At 28.3% G+C, this 17,531-nt stretch overlaps 3 protein-coding genes across 6 annotated transcripts in view; 2 read left to right on the top strand and 1 right to left on the bottom strand.

Annotated features, from left to right (window-relative positions):
• Positions 1-3,698: 3,698 nt before the first annotated feature.
• On the bottom strand, positions 3,699-7,506 carry LOC107445890 (thioredoxin-like protein 4B). Its single transcript, XM_016060377.3, has 3 exons — positions 7,137-7,506; positions 5,720-5,871; positions 3,699-4,111 (listed from the first exon to the last, which is right to left on the bottom strand). The coding sequence occupies exons 1-3, from the start codon at positions 7,263-7,265 to the stop codon at positions 3,946-3,948; spliced, it is 447 nt and encodes a 148-aa protein (XP_015915863.1). The 5' UTR covers positions 7,266-7,506; the 3' UTR covers positions 3,699-3,945.
• Positions 7,507-7,564: 58 nt separating this feature from the next.
• Positions 7,565-12,630, top strand: LOC107445891 (ribosomal protein L40). The gene is made up of 4 exons (XM_016060378.4): positions 7,565-7,704; positions 7,908-8,017; positions 9,829-10,018; positions 12,466-12,630. Exons 2-4 carry the CDS (start codon positions 7,915-7,917, stop codon positions 12,557-12,559), a joined length of 387 nt encoding a protein of 128 aa, XP_015915864.1. The 5' UTR covers positions 7,565-7,704; positions 7,908-7,914; the 3' UTR covers positions 12,560-12,630.
• Positions 12,631-13,070: 440 nt separating this feature from the next.
• LOC107445892 (Raf oncogene) overlaps positions 13,071-17,531 on the top strand; it is a 32,097-nt gene continuing 27,636 nt past the window's right edge. Inside the window, exon 1 of one of the 4 annotated variants that reach the window (XM_016060379.3) lies at positions 13,071-13,261. In XM_016060379.3, the coding sequence (XP_015915865.1) occupies positions 13,154-13,261 (108 nt within the window). In that variant the 5' untranslated portion in view covers positions 13,071-13,153. Of the gene's footprint in view, positions 13,262-13,290; positions 13,889-14,140; positions 14,160-17,531 lie in introns of those variants that run through there. The other 3 variants (XM_043049930.2, XM_016060381.3, XM_043049931.2) reach the window with 3 other exon arrangements.

Below are 17,531 nucleotides of genomic sequence, written 5' to 3'. Positions count from 1 at the left end.
TTAGAACGATGTTCAATGCAGTTTTTAGTTCTATATAGCTTCTTAACTTAAAAGTTTTTAATCTATTTAAGAATCTGCTGCCGTATTTCCTCTATATCGCACTAGAGCTCACACACTAAAGTTGCACAATGGGCTATTGGCGACGGTCTGGAAAAACACTGAGGATGAGCCGAAGACATGAATTCACAATTTTGAGCCTCTGCAGAGGGGATGGCTCTCTCGCTTCGGTAGCCCGATGCGAGCAACCTACACGCAACCTTTGGACCTACACGCAAAGTCGAGCACTTTACTTTAGAACAGTTTTAACGAGGACCAATGCCGCACATCCTCGGTCCCTGCTCAAATTCAAGCTGTCACTCACCAGCACATTGACCGCAACCAGTCAGCTGGGAACCGTGTCTTGCGATCAGTTCACTGCGGGACCCCTATTTGAGAATCAAAAGTGAAGCTAATGTTCTTCTTTCTCCCATGACTCACCATGCCTTATTGGTGAAAGACATGCAGGGGCCCCCATCAGGGTTGAAGGTGGGCGCAAGATGCGCCCACTTACAGCTTGGGGGGGGGGAATTTTTACAATAAATAAAACGAATAGTTTTGGAGGGGGGGAATTTAAACGAGAGAATTTTTTTTTAAGTACATAAATAAAAGAAGCAACGTAGCACTATTTCGAACAAGCTAACATGGAAGGGTGAAGTTAGCAAATTTTTNGTTCAAGAGCTTGGGGGGGTGGGGGCCACTGAAGACATGTGTAGAAATTTCTGCTCTACGCCACCTGTAGCCCATTTCTATCGCCTATGAAAAATTAACATTTGCAAATTCGGAGATGTGGTTGAGAATCTGATTAGCGAATAAATATTTACTAATCAGTTCTCAATCGCATACCCGATTTAGTTTTCGCATGAAATGAGAGTTGCTTCTTCATATTTCTTACATGATGCATCATAACATATTTTGTATGCTTCAAACTAGTCAACTGTTATCCAGCACACTATAATAATGGCTTTTCAGCAATCACTGGGTCATTGCATTTAGGAGTGGAGGGTGATCGCTCAATCTTTTGAACCATCAAAGATTCTCAAACAAGTAATCGCAAACTTTGAACAAAAACAAAAACGATCGTACTCATTTCATTTTATATAACTGTGCAAATCTTAATTGCATTGTGGATCTTTCATTGTAAAATGTAAGAGCCAAAACGGGGAGAAAAATAACTCGTGCTGGGACCTGCTGTTTTCCGAAGCCTCCTTGATTATATTAAGTGATGTTTTTGCGAATAATATGCTATTTTCATAACTGCTGGGAGTTTTTAACATTAAACTCATGATTGTTAGGTCCAATTTATCCCATCTAAGGCCAAATTTGTCTATCCCTTACAGCCTAACTCATCCGGTACCGGATGAGTTGAGCTGTAAGGGATAGACAAAGAATAGAAGTCCAGGCTTCGTCCACATGATCCATGAGATAACGCCGTCTTTATATCTTTTGTAAGAGATTATTTATAGATAATCCACATTTTCTTAAGTACAGACGTCTTATAGGTAACTTTGGTAAACCTAATGTGGATAAAATGCACTATAGATAAAACATACAAGGGAAAATATGCTATTAAATAAACAATTTTCATTTTATTGAAAATTATTAGCGGAGATATTGACTTACCATCTGCTTGATTACGCTGAATGGTAGGGCAGTGCAAGGGGGAAAAATAAGCTTTGCACTGAGAAGAAGCAATGAATTTTAATTTCGCCTACAAAAAGACACTTTTAATGGTTCGAAAAGCACAAATAACTTAGCACCTTAAATACATTAATTCGTAAACATGATATTTAAATTTACGTAATCCGAAGTAAAAACATTCTCTCCGCATAGTTTTATACAACGGATTCAAAATTTTGACTCTCAAAATATGAGAAAAGGAGAAGGAAGGGATGGCAGAAATCGAGAGCAATGAAATTTTTAAAAGAGACCTGTTTTAGATCTTCATTTTCATGACCCTTAAATTATGTGTTTTGTTATTTCAAATAACATTGAATAAAATAATGTTTAATTAACTTAATTATAAACCTTATAATTTAAATCTTTTTGATTGTTATAAAAATAAACTATTATTGTTTTTGGGTGAAATAATATTTTGAATCATATACACAGTTCATATATGGCGAAATATGTTAAGTTAATAAAAATTTTGATCAGTCTTGAATAAACAACTGTCCCAACTTTCGAGGTTCAAGAATCCAAATCCGTTAAAATAATTTTTGGTCCGAATTTGAATCAGTTAATATAATTACACAAATTATTTAGAATATTTGAGGCTAGTTTTTCGAGTCACTAAAAAAACAATGTCTTTCATGTAGCTGCAGCCTGTAATGGCTTGCTGAAAAATGTCATTCCAAACCTTTCTGTTCTTTAGACTTGGATACCCAGTTTGAAATTTTCATTGTGGTTAGATCTTTTGTTACAGCATCGAGCAATAGGGATGGGACTAACCTAAGAACATCTTGCTTCTGGGTCTTGAGTTCAAAGGGTTTCCCAATATGAGATTTTCCTTTAAACCTAATTCTCCAAGGTGAATTGGTCCAAAAATTCTTTTTAAAAATATTCCTTACAAACATAAATTATTTTTATCTTAATTCGTCAAAGTCTAAGTTTCACTGTCATGATAGACCTGTTTTATAAATTTCCAATTTAATTTCTATAAAAATGAGTTTTTCAAGAAAAAAGGAATTGGTATAAATAATAATTATAGCTAATATTTCACTATCGAATCTTGGAACTTTAATTTCAGGAATATTTTCAGTATAAAAAAAAAAAGGTTTATTATTTTAATCTGAAGACGGATTTTTATTATGTCTATATTTGTGACAATTTGACAATAAAATCCAAACAATATTCAGTGACCACCTTGCAGTTAAAATGAGAAAATGGCTGAAGGAAAGTATCAAATATATTTGAAGAGAAAATTATCTCGTTGAAGAAGTTGATTAGAGTAATATATTAAAAAGGGACATTATGAAAAAAAAATATTTATAGATAAAAGTTTTATAAATATATATACATATATTTACTGTAAATGAGGAAAAAAAGTTTTAAAAATGCAGTTTTGAAATGAGTTTCGAATTGATTTAAAAACGCAAAAATGAAAGGCAAAAATTTATAAAAAATAAAATGTAAGTTTATTCATTTCTTTAAATTTTTAACACTTAAAGGACATAAAATTTTGTGATTGATCAAAAAGTATCACAGATAAAAAGCCTTTGAAACTTCCCAGAAAACTTACTATTAATTTTGATGATAGAAGAAGAAAAAAAGAGAAGCATTTTTCATAAGTGTTTTCTGAACATTCAAAGTTCGATTCAGTTTATTAAACCTTTCCATTTTGATGAAATTTTAAAAGTTCTACTTTTTTGTGATACACCTTAATGTTTTTCAGGCTACAGATGGCAGTTGAGAAATACTAGTATATAAAAAAATTAAGAGTGTTTTGTTAAATATCAAGCATTTTAAACTTTTCATTTGGTAATAATATTATTATTTCTCATTTTAAAAAAGAAATGATGTTAATGCTATAGTGTTAGAGAGGATTCTAAGCAACAATTAACTTTTACATTACTGCCTTAGAGATCCATCTGTGAGAATGAAAAATAATAGTATTATTAACTTCAGTAATGATTAACAAAGAAACAAAATAAAATTAAGACTGACTTGTTCAATTTTTTTAATCAAAATTTTATTCATAAGTGAGAAACGATAACTATAAATTTGGTTATTATTAATATTTTAAAACACACTAAAGAATAAGTAATCCAAATAATATGACTGACCACTAAATGTGTTACACAAATAAAATACAAATTAATAAATTATCAATCGAAAGGGTTATAAGAATAAAATGAGAATAAAAATTTTGTGAGAAAAGATTATCATTAGAATTTCACTATTTTATTCTTAAAAGTCTTTAAACAATAACTGATAGTTTGAAATCCGCCTCCTGTCAATAGGGCAGTTAACAATATGTTTTCCTCTCATTGCACCTCTATACACAACTTCAACTAAGTCTATAAAATCTTGTTTACACTGAAAAGGTCCTACAAATTTTGTATTGTCATCAGTTCTGTAAATAGATAATATAACATAAGTAAAACGTTTATATCAAAGTATTTATAACAAGACATGTCTTTGCCATGAATAAAATAATACTTATATATTGAGCTCATATTAGGACAACTATTAGATATTTCATGTATAGAAGAATGGTTTTTCTTATATTTTTAGAGAGCAAAGTATATTTCCATACAATTATAAAAAATTGATTACTAATTAGTTTTATAGATAATTATTAAATTTTATAAAAGCAGTTTTTTTTACAATCTATAATAATAATATACAAACTTATTTTCATAACTTATATCTTAGAATTTGGTTAGAATTTAATAACTCTTTCATAAATGAATTAAATTATAATTTAAATTCTTGTACTCTGGCTAGATATTTAAAAAATACTGAAATAAGTTAAACATTTGTAATGAAAGTTTGATAAATAAAAAACGTATTAATAGTAATTTTTATAAAGTTTTAGTATCTGTTCTTCATAAGAACGTATACTTTACTTTTTCTCCCTAATTGTAGGGAAACTAGTATGTTATCAAAACAAGTTAAATGCAATTTAATTTATCTTCAATTGTTGGAAAATTTTTGCAAAATGACAATAATTTACTTTGCTTATAAAGTAAAAATCTATTGATCTAGAACAGGGGTTTCTAACTTACATGAGGCAGGGGGCCACAATTAAAAACACCAGTCAAATGGCGGACACCAACTTTATCAAAATTTTATATAGGACTCTTTTATGTTTGAAGGAACATTAAATATTACTGTCAGATTTTTATCAAGTTGTACAAAACAAAAGTATTGAATTACAAATTAAAATAAGAAGTAGATTACAGGGTTGCCACTCAAATCTGGAGAAAAAGTTCCCTGTGTTTTCCCTGTACATATTATACACAATATGTTAAGAAAAAACAACAATTACTGCACTCTTGTGTGAGCTATATTGGGCTAACTATATTTATTAGTTTTAATTGCTGGAAAAACAGCTGAACATACTTAAATAATGCTATAGTAAATGAAATAGTTTATTATAGCTGAAATATCATGGTTAAATATCCCATAGATTAGGCTTTGAGTGGTCACCATTTTTTAAAAGACAAAAGTAAAAACAAAATTCCCTGTATTTTCCCAGTTTGTAAAGAAAAAATCAAAATTCCCTGCATTTTCCCTGTTATTTTAGGTGATTTTTAAATTCCCTGTATTTTCCAGGTTTTCCGTGTTCTCCCTGAAGAGTGGCAACCCTGGATTAGTACCTGAGAAATAAATTTTTTTCACTGTTGGTATGTTAAATTTCACAGAAACTAAGAAATTAGGTTTTTCTGAACAAAAAAAAGTACTTTAAACCTATATAGGTTTTTATGAAAATTGTCTGCAAAAGAGGTTCTGTGGGCTGCCGGTAGGTAACCACTGTTTTAAAAGGATAAATTTTGATAAATCATACCTTGTAAAAAAGTATTTTTTTTACAAATGGGCCTACCTGAAAAAAATTGAGTGGGATTTTTAGGTCTGAGCCCACTTTGACTAACCCTACTTGTAAAGGGAAAATGCAAAAGATAAACCTTTGTTCCTTAAAAAGCCATATAAAAATAAAAATGGTATAAAAATTACTTACCCAGAATCAATTTTTATGGGAACACTATTAAAAAAGAAAATTGTGGCAGGTATGTGAGAAATATCAAAATACTCCACATATTCCGGAACGTCTTCTAAATTGATAGTACAAATTATAGCCATTTCACTTAATAAAACAGCACATCGAGACATCTAAATAAAAAAAGGGTAACATTGTTAAATGCATTAAAAATTAATAAATTGAGCACATTTTAATTTTTAATGAAAGATTTTAAAAGCTCCTTAATTGATGATACAGTACTCATATTCGGATATTTATTTACTGGAAGTATATTTTCTGGACACTTTTTAACAATCAAAATAAAAAAATTTTTTTTTCCCTTTTCAAATGAATTTTTTTCCGTTCGCTATCTGTTTTTTAAAAAAAAATACATAATAAAACAATTTTTTTTTTATTATTTATTTCTTCATGTTGCTTATTCCATAGCTGAACTATGATGTACCTATTCCTCCTATTCTGCCTCAATAACCATACTAAAAGATTTTGTTGAAAAGTCATGAGCAGTGAAAGAAAAACAAATTTTGGGAGGAAGAATAAATTATGAATATTAATGCAGCTGAATATTAATAATATTTGAAAGAATCACCTGCCGACAGGTTTTGTCTTAAATTATAGACATATTCATTAAAAGAATCTATTCAATTCTGTTCCTTATTTTTGCTCTCTAGTTGGTGAGGATTATTATTTTTCTTAATAAATCAATTTACCTTAGGAATTTAAGTACAGGGTCTTTTAATGCCATTTTCATCTGATTATCAGAACTGTTAATTCTTCACATCATAAAGAAACATATCTTTATACATGGCTAAATAAGCTCAAAACATCCTGTGCTCATTTATTATTTTTTTTACACACATATTTTATGATATTAAACATTTTTTACTTTTTTAAAAGTCATTCAACCTATAAAAAACGTTGTTGAAAGAAATAGAAGTCAATTATCTATTCGTTATTTTTTTAATTGACTAATGATGTTTGATTACTTTTAAGACCTATTATGTGGAAAAACCCATTTTTGGGGATTGTTGTCTGGACGATTAAGGATGAGGGAGTTTCCACTGTTTATCTACAAAAAATATCAAAAAGACTTTATCATGCCTCATAATTTCTACATATGAAATGCATAATCAACAAAACAAATTTCTCAGTTAAAGAAAATTTTTTTGCAAATAAGTTTTTAATTTTGGAAATAGAAAATAGTACTTCTGGAACTAGATCAGAAAAATTAAGGAAATAGGAAGATTTTTATACTGTATTTAGATTACGTCTGCAGATGTAAGTAAACAACTTTTTATTACAAAAATAAACTAAAATTAATTAACAGAGATTAATTAATGATGATTTGAAATTAAAAATACAAAAAAATAAAAACAAAATCTAGTTCAGGTTTATTTACAATGTCATCGATTTGTAAACATCCAATTTCATTATCGTTCCCAAATCTTAGCACTAGAACTTTTTCTTCATTAGTTCGAATAGCATCGTCAACTTCTTTCTTAGTTTTTAAATGCCTTAAAATACTCATATTTAGAAAATGTTATAGTTTTCACGTCTCTATAAATGTAGAACAGTTTTCATCACAGATCCAAACCGTGTTTGAGATTAGAAGTTTAGATTGATTTCTTGATTGGAGATGAAATAATGACGAAACATATGCATACACTTTACTACATAAATTTTAAGAACAGTAAAACTGTCATTCATTTCAACAAACTAATAATGCAACTCCATGAATTAAGCATGTGATAAATATTGGTATTTTTAGGAATTCAGAGCTTTATGTTATGATTAAAGTTTAGTTTGTAGCTTAGATGTATTACTTTTAATTGAATCGTTCGTCAAAAAGAATCGTTCGATTTTGTGAAATTCTACACTACAACTTCTATTCCACATTTCATTTTTCGTGTATTCGACACGAGGAGGAAAGTGTGAAATTCCATCTTAAATTTGAGTCAGATATTCAGGTAAGAAATAAATATTTTATGATAATTAAACTATTATTGATTTAAATTTTTAAAACTAATGTTGATCGTAATGGTTTATAATTTAAAAGTGGCTTACTTTTATTTTTGCTTTGCCCTAAGCCTAACTTAATATTTTACCATTTACTGTGTAATATTTTAATCGGCACACAACTTCAGTAACTTTTTTTTCTTTATGTATGTAGATACAAGATGCAGATTTTCGTAAAAACTCTGACTGGGAAGACCATCACACTTGAGGTTGAGCAGTCTGATACCATTGAAAATGTAAAAGCTAAAATTCAGGATAAAGAAGGTATATTTACTGATTTGTTTTTTAATTAATTTTAAATAATTAATTTTTGTGTGTATATCATACTTTAGATACATATCATTATTTATTGTATAATTATGAGTACTATTATATAGCAGATCATTTTTATTCCAGTTTTCATTAGAAGTGTTGAAATGAAATGTTAATTGTTGTAATTAAAGTATTAAGAACATGCAATATTATTCAGGTTAACCATCTGCTTTAAAATTATTCTGCATAAAGGATGTTTTAATGCAGGATATAGTGCTTTAGGGTGCATCTTGGATTGGGTATTGTGATCTGAAACTTTTAATTGATGTTAATGTTACCTATATTTATTACAAATAATTTTTATTTTACTCTAATGATGGATTGCCACAGTAAAAGAGGCACCCTTTTGCAGACATTGACCTAAATGTGTAGTGCCAGTGGTCTACCTTGTTAAAAGTCTGTTATTAGTCATCATTATTATTCATTATTAATAACCTATTGCTGATTTGGTGAAGCAATGATGTAACTGCTAGTTTCTGTAATATATCAGTTACGTCATTGTTTTACCAAATGAGTGATATGTTCCTTGAAAAAAAACATCAGAAGGTATTTTTAATGGCAAAGATCATCAAAATGTTGACCACAATGTGAGCAGTTTTGTGGGTCTTTTTCCATTTTACTGGTGCAAGTACATTTTTAAGAATAAATAAACAATTGAGTTTTAAGATATAAGGCATATTATTACCTGGGGGTCAAGTAAGTCTGGCACTGAGCATTCTAAAAAAATCACAAAAGACCTACTTGATAGGGATAATTTTTAGTCACCTAAATGCATTTGTTCTAATTTTTAGAAAGTTGAAAAACCCTTTAGCTTTTAAATAGATTTAGTTAGCACAAGGAAATATCAATATGGAAATGTCCCATTAAATTAGGTCTCAGTTTAGTATATTGGGGTATTATCTTCATGCAATAATTAAATCTTACGGAAATTTGATATGGTTATATCTGCCAATTGAGGTATGGATAATATAGTTTCTGTCTTATCAATAGCCAGATTTAAAATGCCCAAGTAAATTTTTTTTCTGTTATGGGTAGCACACAGCACTGCTACACTGAATTTAATTTTGGGACATTAAGATCCAGTGATTAATAGTAAGTTGTTAACAGATTTTTTTTAGAATATGAGTGTTAATTTGTTATGAACAGTGGGTACTATTTAGACTTCTTGACTAAGGTGGACATGAAGTTAATATAAGGTTAGATGGACATAAGTATAAAATAAGACATTAAAGCTGTCTAACAATTGAATGTTGTTTAATTAAGTAGTTAGCGTAAGTTCCAAGTCTTAGTATAAGGCATGATCCTTTTGAATTTGTGTGCTAGCTAATGGATGAATGTGATTGTAATGTTAAATAACACTCTAAAATAGCAGTAACCAGAGGCAATACTTAATTACTTTTGAATTCAGCTGCAAATTGAAAGACAAGCAATGAGTTCAAATTTTTGAAAAATATATTGTTTTCACGGTATATGGAAAATGGTAATATTCATATTTTTAATGAAATAGTCTCGATTTTAACTGACTTATTTATGATATTGGTTAAGAATATTCTTAATGAGTTTTAATAATTTTTAATCTTTGATAAACTTTTATGGTGCAATTCTTTTTTAATTTCTCATTAAAATTGTTTCAAAAAATTGAAGGTTAAGGTATTCTAACCCTTTTTCCTAGAATTGTTTGTGTGAAGTATAATTTATTTTCAAGAATTATTTTAAGTATATATTCTTGTGTAACCAAAAATGATTATGTTTTATATTTTCAGGTATTCCCCCTGATCAACAAAGATTAATTTTTGCCGGCAAACAGTTGGAAGATGGACGAACTCTATCAGATTATAACATTCAAAAGGAATCTACTCTTCATTTAGTTCTTCGTTTGAGGGGTGGTGTTATTGAGCCAAGTCTTAGAATTTTGGCACAGAAGTACAACTGCGATAAGATGATCTGCCGAAAGTACGGCATCGTTCTTATTCTTTGTCATTTAGAAAGCTATTAAGCAGTGTATAAGATGTAAACTAGTTCTAAACCTTGCAGTATTTTATTAGATTTTTGCATAATTGCACTTAATAAGCTACTGTTAGTTTAGAGAGAAAAGTCTTACCTTTTATCAGTAAAATAGTTTGCATAATTTATCATTCTTTAATGTGTTTGCTATTTTTTATTTATTTATTATATATATATTTTTTTGGTTAATGTTTTATGAGATTATATTTTAGGCATTTACAGTTTTAATTTGATTTGTGAGGTTTGACATAATGATGAAATGGTAAATTGATTCGTAGTGTAATATTAAATGTATGATTGGCAGTGTAAGTCACTATAGTTTGATGTTAACTTTTATGTTTCTGTATTTCAATTATTTGTTAACACACAATTAGATTTTATGTTGACTTGGTGTAGTCATCATAAGGAATTTTTATCATAAAGGAATTTTTATTAGGCGAAATTATTAGTATCAAAGCAGCAGTAAGCAAAAGTAAAATGAAGAGATGCCAACTTCCAACACTTTGTAAAATATATTGTCTGGTTTTAACATTATTTAAATAATGTTTAGTGCGTTTCATTTTAATTTTTCCACCAATACTTTTTTAAAAATTCAAATTATGGAACTATATAATGGCGGAAGTAATTATCTTGCTATCAAATTTATTAAAACTGTTGCTGAAGTTAAAGCTGTTGGCATTCCTGGAATTGGTGTTTAGATAGCAATAATTTTAATCAGAAAGCTGATTTTAAAGTTATTACTTAATGATTGAGCCTCTTATCTGAATTGTATAGTAATCATTAAACAAATAGACTAAGTTATTTATTTTAATCAATTTGAAGCTCACTGTTTGGATAGATACAAATGTTGACTACAAACTTTAACCAGGACTGAGTTTAAGATTTATAAAACAAGTTTATGTTTAATTGAAGAGAAAAGCTGAATCCTTGGAAAGTATTAATGTTGCAAAGTAATTATTACTTTCAAAGTTTGTATTTTTTGTTGCATTACAGTCAAGACTTGGCTTGTTTTTTTCTTTTTTTTCTTTCTTTATAAACACAACCTACTAGATGTTTTATAAGTGATACTAATTTAATAATTCATTAACTTTTAGTTTATCCGCTAGTTATCATGATTATTATACATTATTATTAGTAAAGTAAAATATTACTGATATGCATGATATTTGTTTTTAGCAATAATATTTATTAATATTTAAGTATAGTTCTAAAGGATTTATCTATTTTGATTTGAAATTATGAATTACCACTAAATGTTCAAGTACCCAAAGTAATTATTTCTTTTAATGCAAATAAAGTATATTTTTAAAAGCAATTTTTATTGAGTAAAATGAGAACTCAATTTTATTGTACATCTGACAAATATTTACTTTCTATGATTAAACATCCTTATGTTTTGGGTTTTAAGTCCTCAAAATAAAATTTAAGAAAAGAGGTTAGTTGCAATTTAGAAAATTTGGTTTCAACAGTGCACTTAACAAGAGCAGTCATAAAATTCGTCAGTTTTTTTAAAAAAAAATTTTTAAGTATGGCTCTTTAGCCAAAGAAGGAAGTAATGAAGAATTTTTTTTGCACCCAATTTTATATCTTGTCCAAATATGATTCTGTCTTAAAAATTATTTTATTATTGAATTTATTAATGGTTTGGAATTGTGAAGTGTACAAATGTTTTTTGTATTCAAAATTTTTGGGGTTTTCAGAATTGTGTGAAGTCATAATTCAGTTGATAGTTCAATTTGACATTTTATTGAAGATTACATTTCTTTTTAACCTTTTAAAAAAATTTCATTTCAAAACTACGTATTTCTTGGCCTTAAATGTTTATAAACAAAATTTTGAAAATATATTTTTAAAAAAAATGTGCACTCAGCCTATTTTTTAATATCAAATGGTTATAATGTACACCCTGGAATAACCCTCTCTGCTATTTGAATGAATGGTTTTAATTTAAAGTAATAAAACAACTTATAGTACTTTCAGTTATTGAAACTAATTTATGAATCTAATTTGTTTTGAAACTGTTCAAGTTTAACTTAAAATGCTAATGTGTTTTTGTGTAATGTTTAAGTTTGTCTAAAGTAAGAGCTCCCCTAGCCACTTGTCTGGACACATGTTAGTGACTATATTCACGAGGTATAATTATTTCAAATAGGGGTGTGGGCTGACTGTTTAAGACGGGGTTGCGAGAGAAAGGGAATCTTTTATGTTAACCATAGAGTGAAGAGAAGCTACCCTCCCTGAAGTGCACTATTGTTTCTATAGCAGAGCACCAGCCTAGCAGGTCTCAGACTTTGTGGCAGATCTCACCTTAGACAAACTGTATGAAAATATTTAGGCAGTTTTTAATGTATTTGTTTATTTTTTTGAAAATATAATGTTTTAAAATATCTTTTCAGGTGCTATGCTCGTTTACATCCAAAAGCCACTAACTGTCGCAAACGCAAGTGTGGACACTGCAATAACCTCAGACCAAAGAAGAAGTTGAAGTAGATTAATGTGTTTGATGTGCTGAAATTCTTATGTAAAATTTGAAAAAAATATGAAATAAATGAAAAATCTGATATTTGTTTTTCTTTGTGGCAAATTTTTAACACAAACATGACTGAAATAAATGACTCTTAACACTTGACTTTCAATATATTGTTATATGCAAGAATCACATTTAATTAAAGTTTTAGCCTCCTAATATTGTTACCTACCTGTCTTTAAAAGAGGTTCTAGTAAATTGACAGTACATTTTGGTTATGTAGTGAAAGTCAAAAGTTAATGTATGATTAAGGCATTTTTTTTTTAAATCTGAAAAATTTTATCATATTTCACTAACTTATTATATCTCTTAGTTAATAGCAGCGTAAGATTTATAAGAGTACTGGTAGTACTTAATAGTGTGTTAGAAAAAATATGAATCTTATTTTATCATTTTGATGAAAGTTTTGAAAACTGCTTATCAAGTGCTGAATTCCTCATAGGAGGAAGGGGGGAATCCCAAACGCGCAGTGCGACCACATCCATGGGAAAAATTCGGTCTTGAGGTCACGTGTCAGCCTAGGTATGGCATTATGGGTAACTTCTGGTTAAAACAAGATGGCGGTGGTTCCACAACCGATGTATAATGGTTCGGTACCAAATTTACGTCTAGATTCTCCTGACAAATGTTTTAATGATGAGAAATCTGAATTGCTTTTGGAAGAGGTGCGTATAGCTATTCACTGTGCTTAAGTTCAGTGTTTATCCTGGCTTTAAAGTTGAAGAAAAGGATGCTCTCAATTTTAGTGTTCACTAATTCATATTACACACAACCATGATATTAAATGCAAGATTTCGATCATGTGCATTAATGATTCCTGCCCATTTCTACTTTTCAGATAAAAATAATAGAATTTGGATAGGAAGGTGCATTTATTTCATTTGCGCCGATATATCTTTTTGTGTTGGAACCGAACAGATATTGCCAATGACAACAAACATGAAATTATGTTATTGTTTTCAGTAATAGCCGATTTTGCCGAAATAGTGTTAATTTCCTCCATAAAAATAATTAGCAATTGCAAATATTTCTCTTTGTGTTCGATTAATTGTTATTGCTGAAAGTAGAGCATATCAAATGCGTATACTTCCGCATCAAGTTTATTTAATTAATTGTAGACATATTAAACCTAAATTTTTCATTAAGATAAATAACAATTATAAGGAATGAATTTTGTGTATAAACTATTGTAGCACTGGTTCTTTCTTACCTTTTTTGTTTTTTCATATTTAATGTATAAGCATACATTAATTAAGGACATGTCAAAACAATATATATTGTCTATCTTTCATGCAAGTACCTTTTGCATAATTCTTCTAGAATAGTCCTTTATTGGATAAAAATACATTATAATCTGCATTTGTATTTAAGTCTTGTTTAAAATTTTCAGTTTCTTTTATTAAATCGTTTAAATATGCATATAACAATCTTTCTTTCACTGTAATAATTTTATTAATTATAGCTTAAGATCGCAAAATGTAAAAGGATAAGCTATTGAATTTTAAACTTTACTATTGCAATCATATTTGTATTTGCCAAAAAATAGTATTTTAAACAAAATGCGTATGTTTCTCTTAGAGTTATATATTTAAATAATCCTATTCATAATCAGTTTTTATATTGGTCATAAGTATAATTAAGCATTCAAATAGGTCTTTTAGAGTTTTGTAAAATCTAGTTTTGACTAAATGTTAAAGAGAAAATATTTTGTTTAAATATTCATGAAAATAACTTTGCAAATTAACATTCACATAATAATATTCATGAATGCTTCCACTAATATTCATTGCAAACTTCCTATTACACTAGTTCTGTTTTATTTTCAATGATACTAATGAACTTTTAGTTTGAGTTAGATACATATGTATTTATTTTTCAAAATTTCACTTATTTACTATTTATAGTGTGACATTGTAAGAAATGGTATGAAAACCTCATTTTATTAAGCATTAGGGGAGAAGTAGAAAAACTTATTTTAATAGTAAAATAATTTTAATTATGTGCAAGTAATTTATGTCAGTTTTTTTTAATGAAGATAATTATGTAGTGTTCTACAGTATGCTCAAATTTTCTTTTGCCAAAAATTATTTAATTATTCAGCTTTGTTTTCCATTCGCTGATTTGGATTTCTTACGATTATTCTAGTGACTTAAGTGATGTCATTTATTTTATTGATTATTTTTGTTGTTGATATTTTGAACCCTTTTGTAGTTAAGTGTCATTTCATTATTATGCTAATTGTCCTCTCTTCACATCACATTAACAAGTTGTAGTAGTTTAGAAAATAAGTTATGTTTTAGATCATATTTCAAATTGTATTTTTAAACTTTTTACCAATTGTTAGAATAGCATTTGTGGGCATTTTAATAATGTTTGTATGTCTACTTATTTTATTTGAAATAACATTATTTAGGTTACAGGTTTAAAATAAAAAACCTAATCAATATCTAATAATTAAGTGCCGCAATTGACATCAATCTGCCTGTTTTTATATGCACTATACCCATTAATTAAAATATCAATAAATATTTATTTTTATTTTTCTTCTTAATATTGTTCTGAAATATAATTTATGTTATTTTTTCTTTTAACTGAATATGCCTTAAAAATTTCTTTTTAAATTTAAACATAATATAAAAACAAACTTAGAATCGGTATTGGTGTTCAAAAGTGTGAAAATCAATGAATTTTCAAAACAATCAGAAGAATAAAACAGTATTTTTATTTTTTGAAAGTAAACCAAAGATAAAAAAGTACATAAATCTATTTAATCTATCTTTATAAATGTTTTATTTTAACCAATATGAGTGATGTCAAATATCACATGCCTATTACCCACTCTGGTTCTCTAGTTACAATTTCAGGAACCTTTTTCTTTCCTTCCAGGCAAGAAATCATTTGTGATTGGCCATCTATAATTAAGAGAATGTTAATGAACTAATTAATAACTTCTCTTGCATTTGATTGTTAGGAAATCTATTTTCTTTTAAATTTTTTTATACCAATACTTTGGTATTTTTTTCTCTTTTGTTCCAATTAATAATGACACAAAGATAATATTTGATCTTTCCTGTCTTTGAAGAATTTATTTGATCTTTCCTGTCTAACCTCATTAATTAGTTTTTCCTGCATCATTTTGTTAGAACTTTCATTCAGTGTCTTTATTCATAAGGTTATGAACTTTTATTCATAAGGTCCAGTAGTTAGGTTATCAATTACGAAAATATCACAGCTAATAATGATAATTATCCACATCAAATACAATATTTTGAGTTCCTTGTAAGTAACATGACATATAACATATCAAAAAGACAATATCAAGAATATTATACATAATGATAATTATTGAATACCATATTATTGTAAATGATGAAAATTTTTATTTAAATTCACAATCGTAGAACTTGAATACGCCGTCTGGGGAGCCTACTTCCCATTTACTCAGCTCATATGTATGGGAATATATTATGTTTCCCACTTTCATATTTTTTGCATACCAAAAAATTAAATTCTTTATCAAAAAATGTATTTTAAAATTCTATGACATTTACATTAAGCACGGTGTCTAATGTAGCTTTGTGTTCCATATAATTTCCAGTTTAAAAAATTTTAATCGGTTTGAAAACGTAGATAGAAATTAACATACTTATTAATTTTATGACTATCCACAGACTAATGGTGCATACTTAGTGTTGCCATTGATAAAGAATTCTGCTATGCACTACTCATAGCCTATTTTGTTTGCCAATAGGCAAAATATAGATCGATGTAAAAATAATAAATTAATGAAGCTTAAATATTATTACTATGCATTCTTAAATATTAATATTTTTAGACAGTACAACACAATTTTTAAGTTTGTACATAGGGTTTTATGGACCAATGTTCATTCCTTTAACTGGTAAGTAACATTGATATTGAAGACTAGGTTTGTCATTGTACCAAATTCAGAATTGACAAGGTTAATGACACACTTAAAATCACTGTTTTGCCCAAAATTAACTGTCTATAGCTAAGTTTTGTGGAAGTAACAATGCAGAAGTAAGATAAAAAATTGCTAATTTAATAACTTAAAATGAATGCTATTGAATGCACATTCTTGAATTATATTTTATAAAAAAAATGGTTGAATTAAAAATATACACTGTTGTAAAGTTTCATATCTGGAATAATCGGGGCTTTGGCAAGTCCAGAAAAAAAGTTTTTTTAAGAAAGGTCTTTAAAGGAGAAAAATATAAAAAAATATGCACTATTTAGTAAAAGAAAACGAATTGTCAATTTCCCCGTGGCAGAAACACGGCGACACAGCGACATTGTCGCAGAAAGCGACTGAGTTCTTGCAGAAAGAGTTTTTTTATTTGGGAAATAAAAATATTTGGTTTGTTCACAAAAGTTCTCAAAAAAGATTCTGCAGAAACAGAAGCTGTTTTACCAAAAAAAAAGAAACAAAAAATTTCTGCAGAAGCAATAATGGTTCTGCAAAATTTTTTTCTTACTGAATTGTTTTAAATATTTTTTTTTCTAGCGTACCGCGGAAGGAGAAAGCGCTCGTAATTCTCCGTTAATCTTCAACACAAACAGTTACTGGATAAAAAGGGGAGAATTTTTTTCCCCTTTATAAAGCTATTTTTTGAAATTTGCCAACTTCGACCTCTATCGCTGGCGCAGTAATTTGCTTTGTGTTTTCTTATGAGAACAGAGTATTTTATATTTTTTGCACTTATGTGGAAAATTTTATGCGTAAAAAGATTCTTTTTTTTAAAAAATCATGTCTAGCGAAAAGATTATTTGTTGCAATTGTGAAGCCACAATAATTAAAACAAATTTGAAAACTGATTTTTCAAGGCGGCATTCCGAAGAAGAAATAAGATGGAAGTCGACAACATCTAGCGATGTCAGAGATTTTTTTTCTGGAAAGCGACAGGAAAAGAAGCT

This window comes from Parasteatoda tepidariorum, chromosome 9, assembly GCF_043381705.1.
Source record: "Parasteatoda tepidariorum isolate YZ-2023 chromosome 9, CAS_Ptep_4.0, whole genome shotgun sequence".
In the NCBI taxonomy this organism is placed as follows: Eukaryota; Metazoa; Arthropoda; class Arachnida; order Araneae; family Theridiidae; genus Parasteatoda; species Parasteatoda tepidariorum.
The sequence above is the reverse complement of the archived record's forward strand: the minus strand, read 5'-3'. Positions and strand labels throughout refer to the sequence as shown.

Bases quoted from the DNA above. Each gene is read 5' to 3' on its own strand.
- LOC107445890 (XM_016060377.3), bottom strand. From the start codon at position 7,265: ATGAGTATTTTAAGGCATTTAAAAACTAAGAAAGAAGTTGACGATGCT. The intron at 5,872-7,136 runs GTAAATAAACCT...TTTTTTATTTAG, and splicing joins GTTTACAAATCGATGACATT to ATGTCTCGATGTGCTGTTTT. The intron at 4,112-5,719 runs GTAAGTAATTTT...ATCTATTTACAG, and splicing joins CCCATAAAAATTGATTCTGG to AACTGATGACAATACAAAAT.
- LOC107445891 (XM_016060378.4), top strand. From the start codon at position 7,915: ATGCAGATTTTCGTAAAAACTCTGACTGGGAAGACCATCACACTTGAG. The intron at 8,018-9,828 runs GTATATTTACTG...TTATATTTTCAG, and splicing joins TAAAATTCAGGATAAAGAAG to GTATTCCCCCTGATCAACAA. The intron at 10,019-12,465 runs GTACGGCATCGT...ATATCTTTTCAG, and splicing joins GATAAGATGATCTGCCGAAA to GTGCTATGCTCGTTTACATC.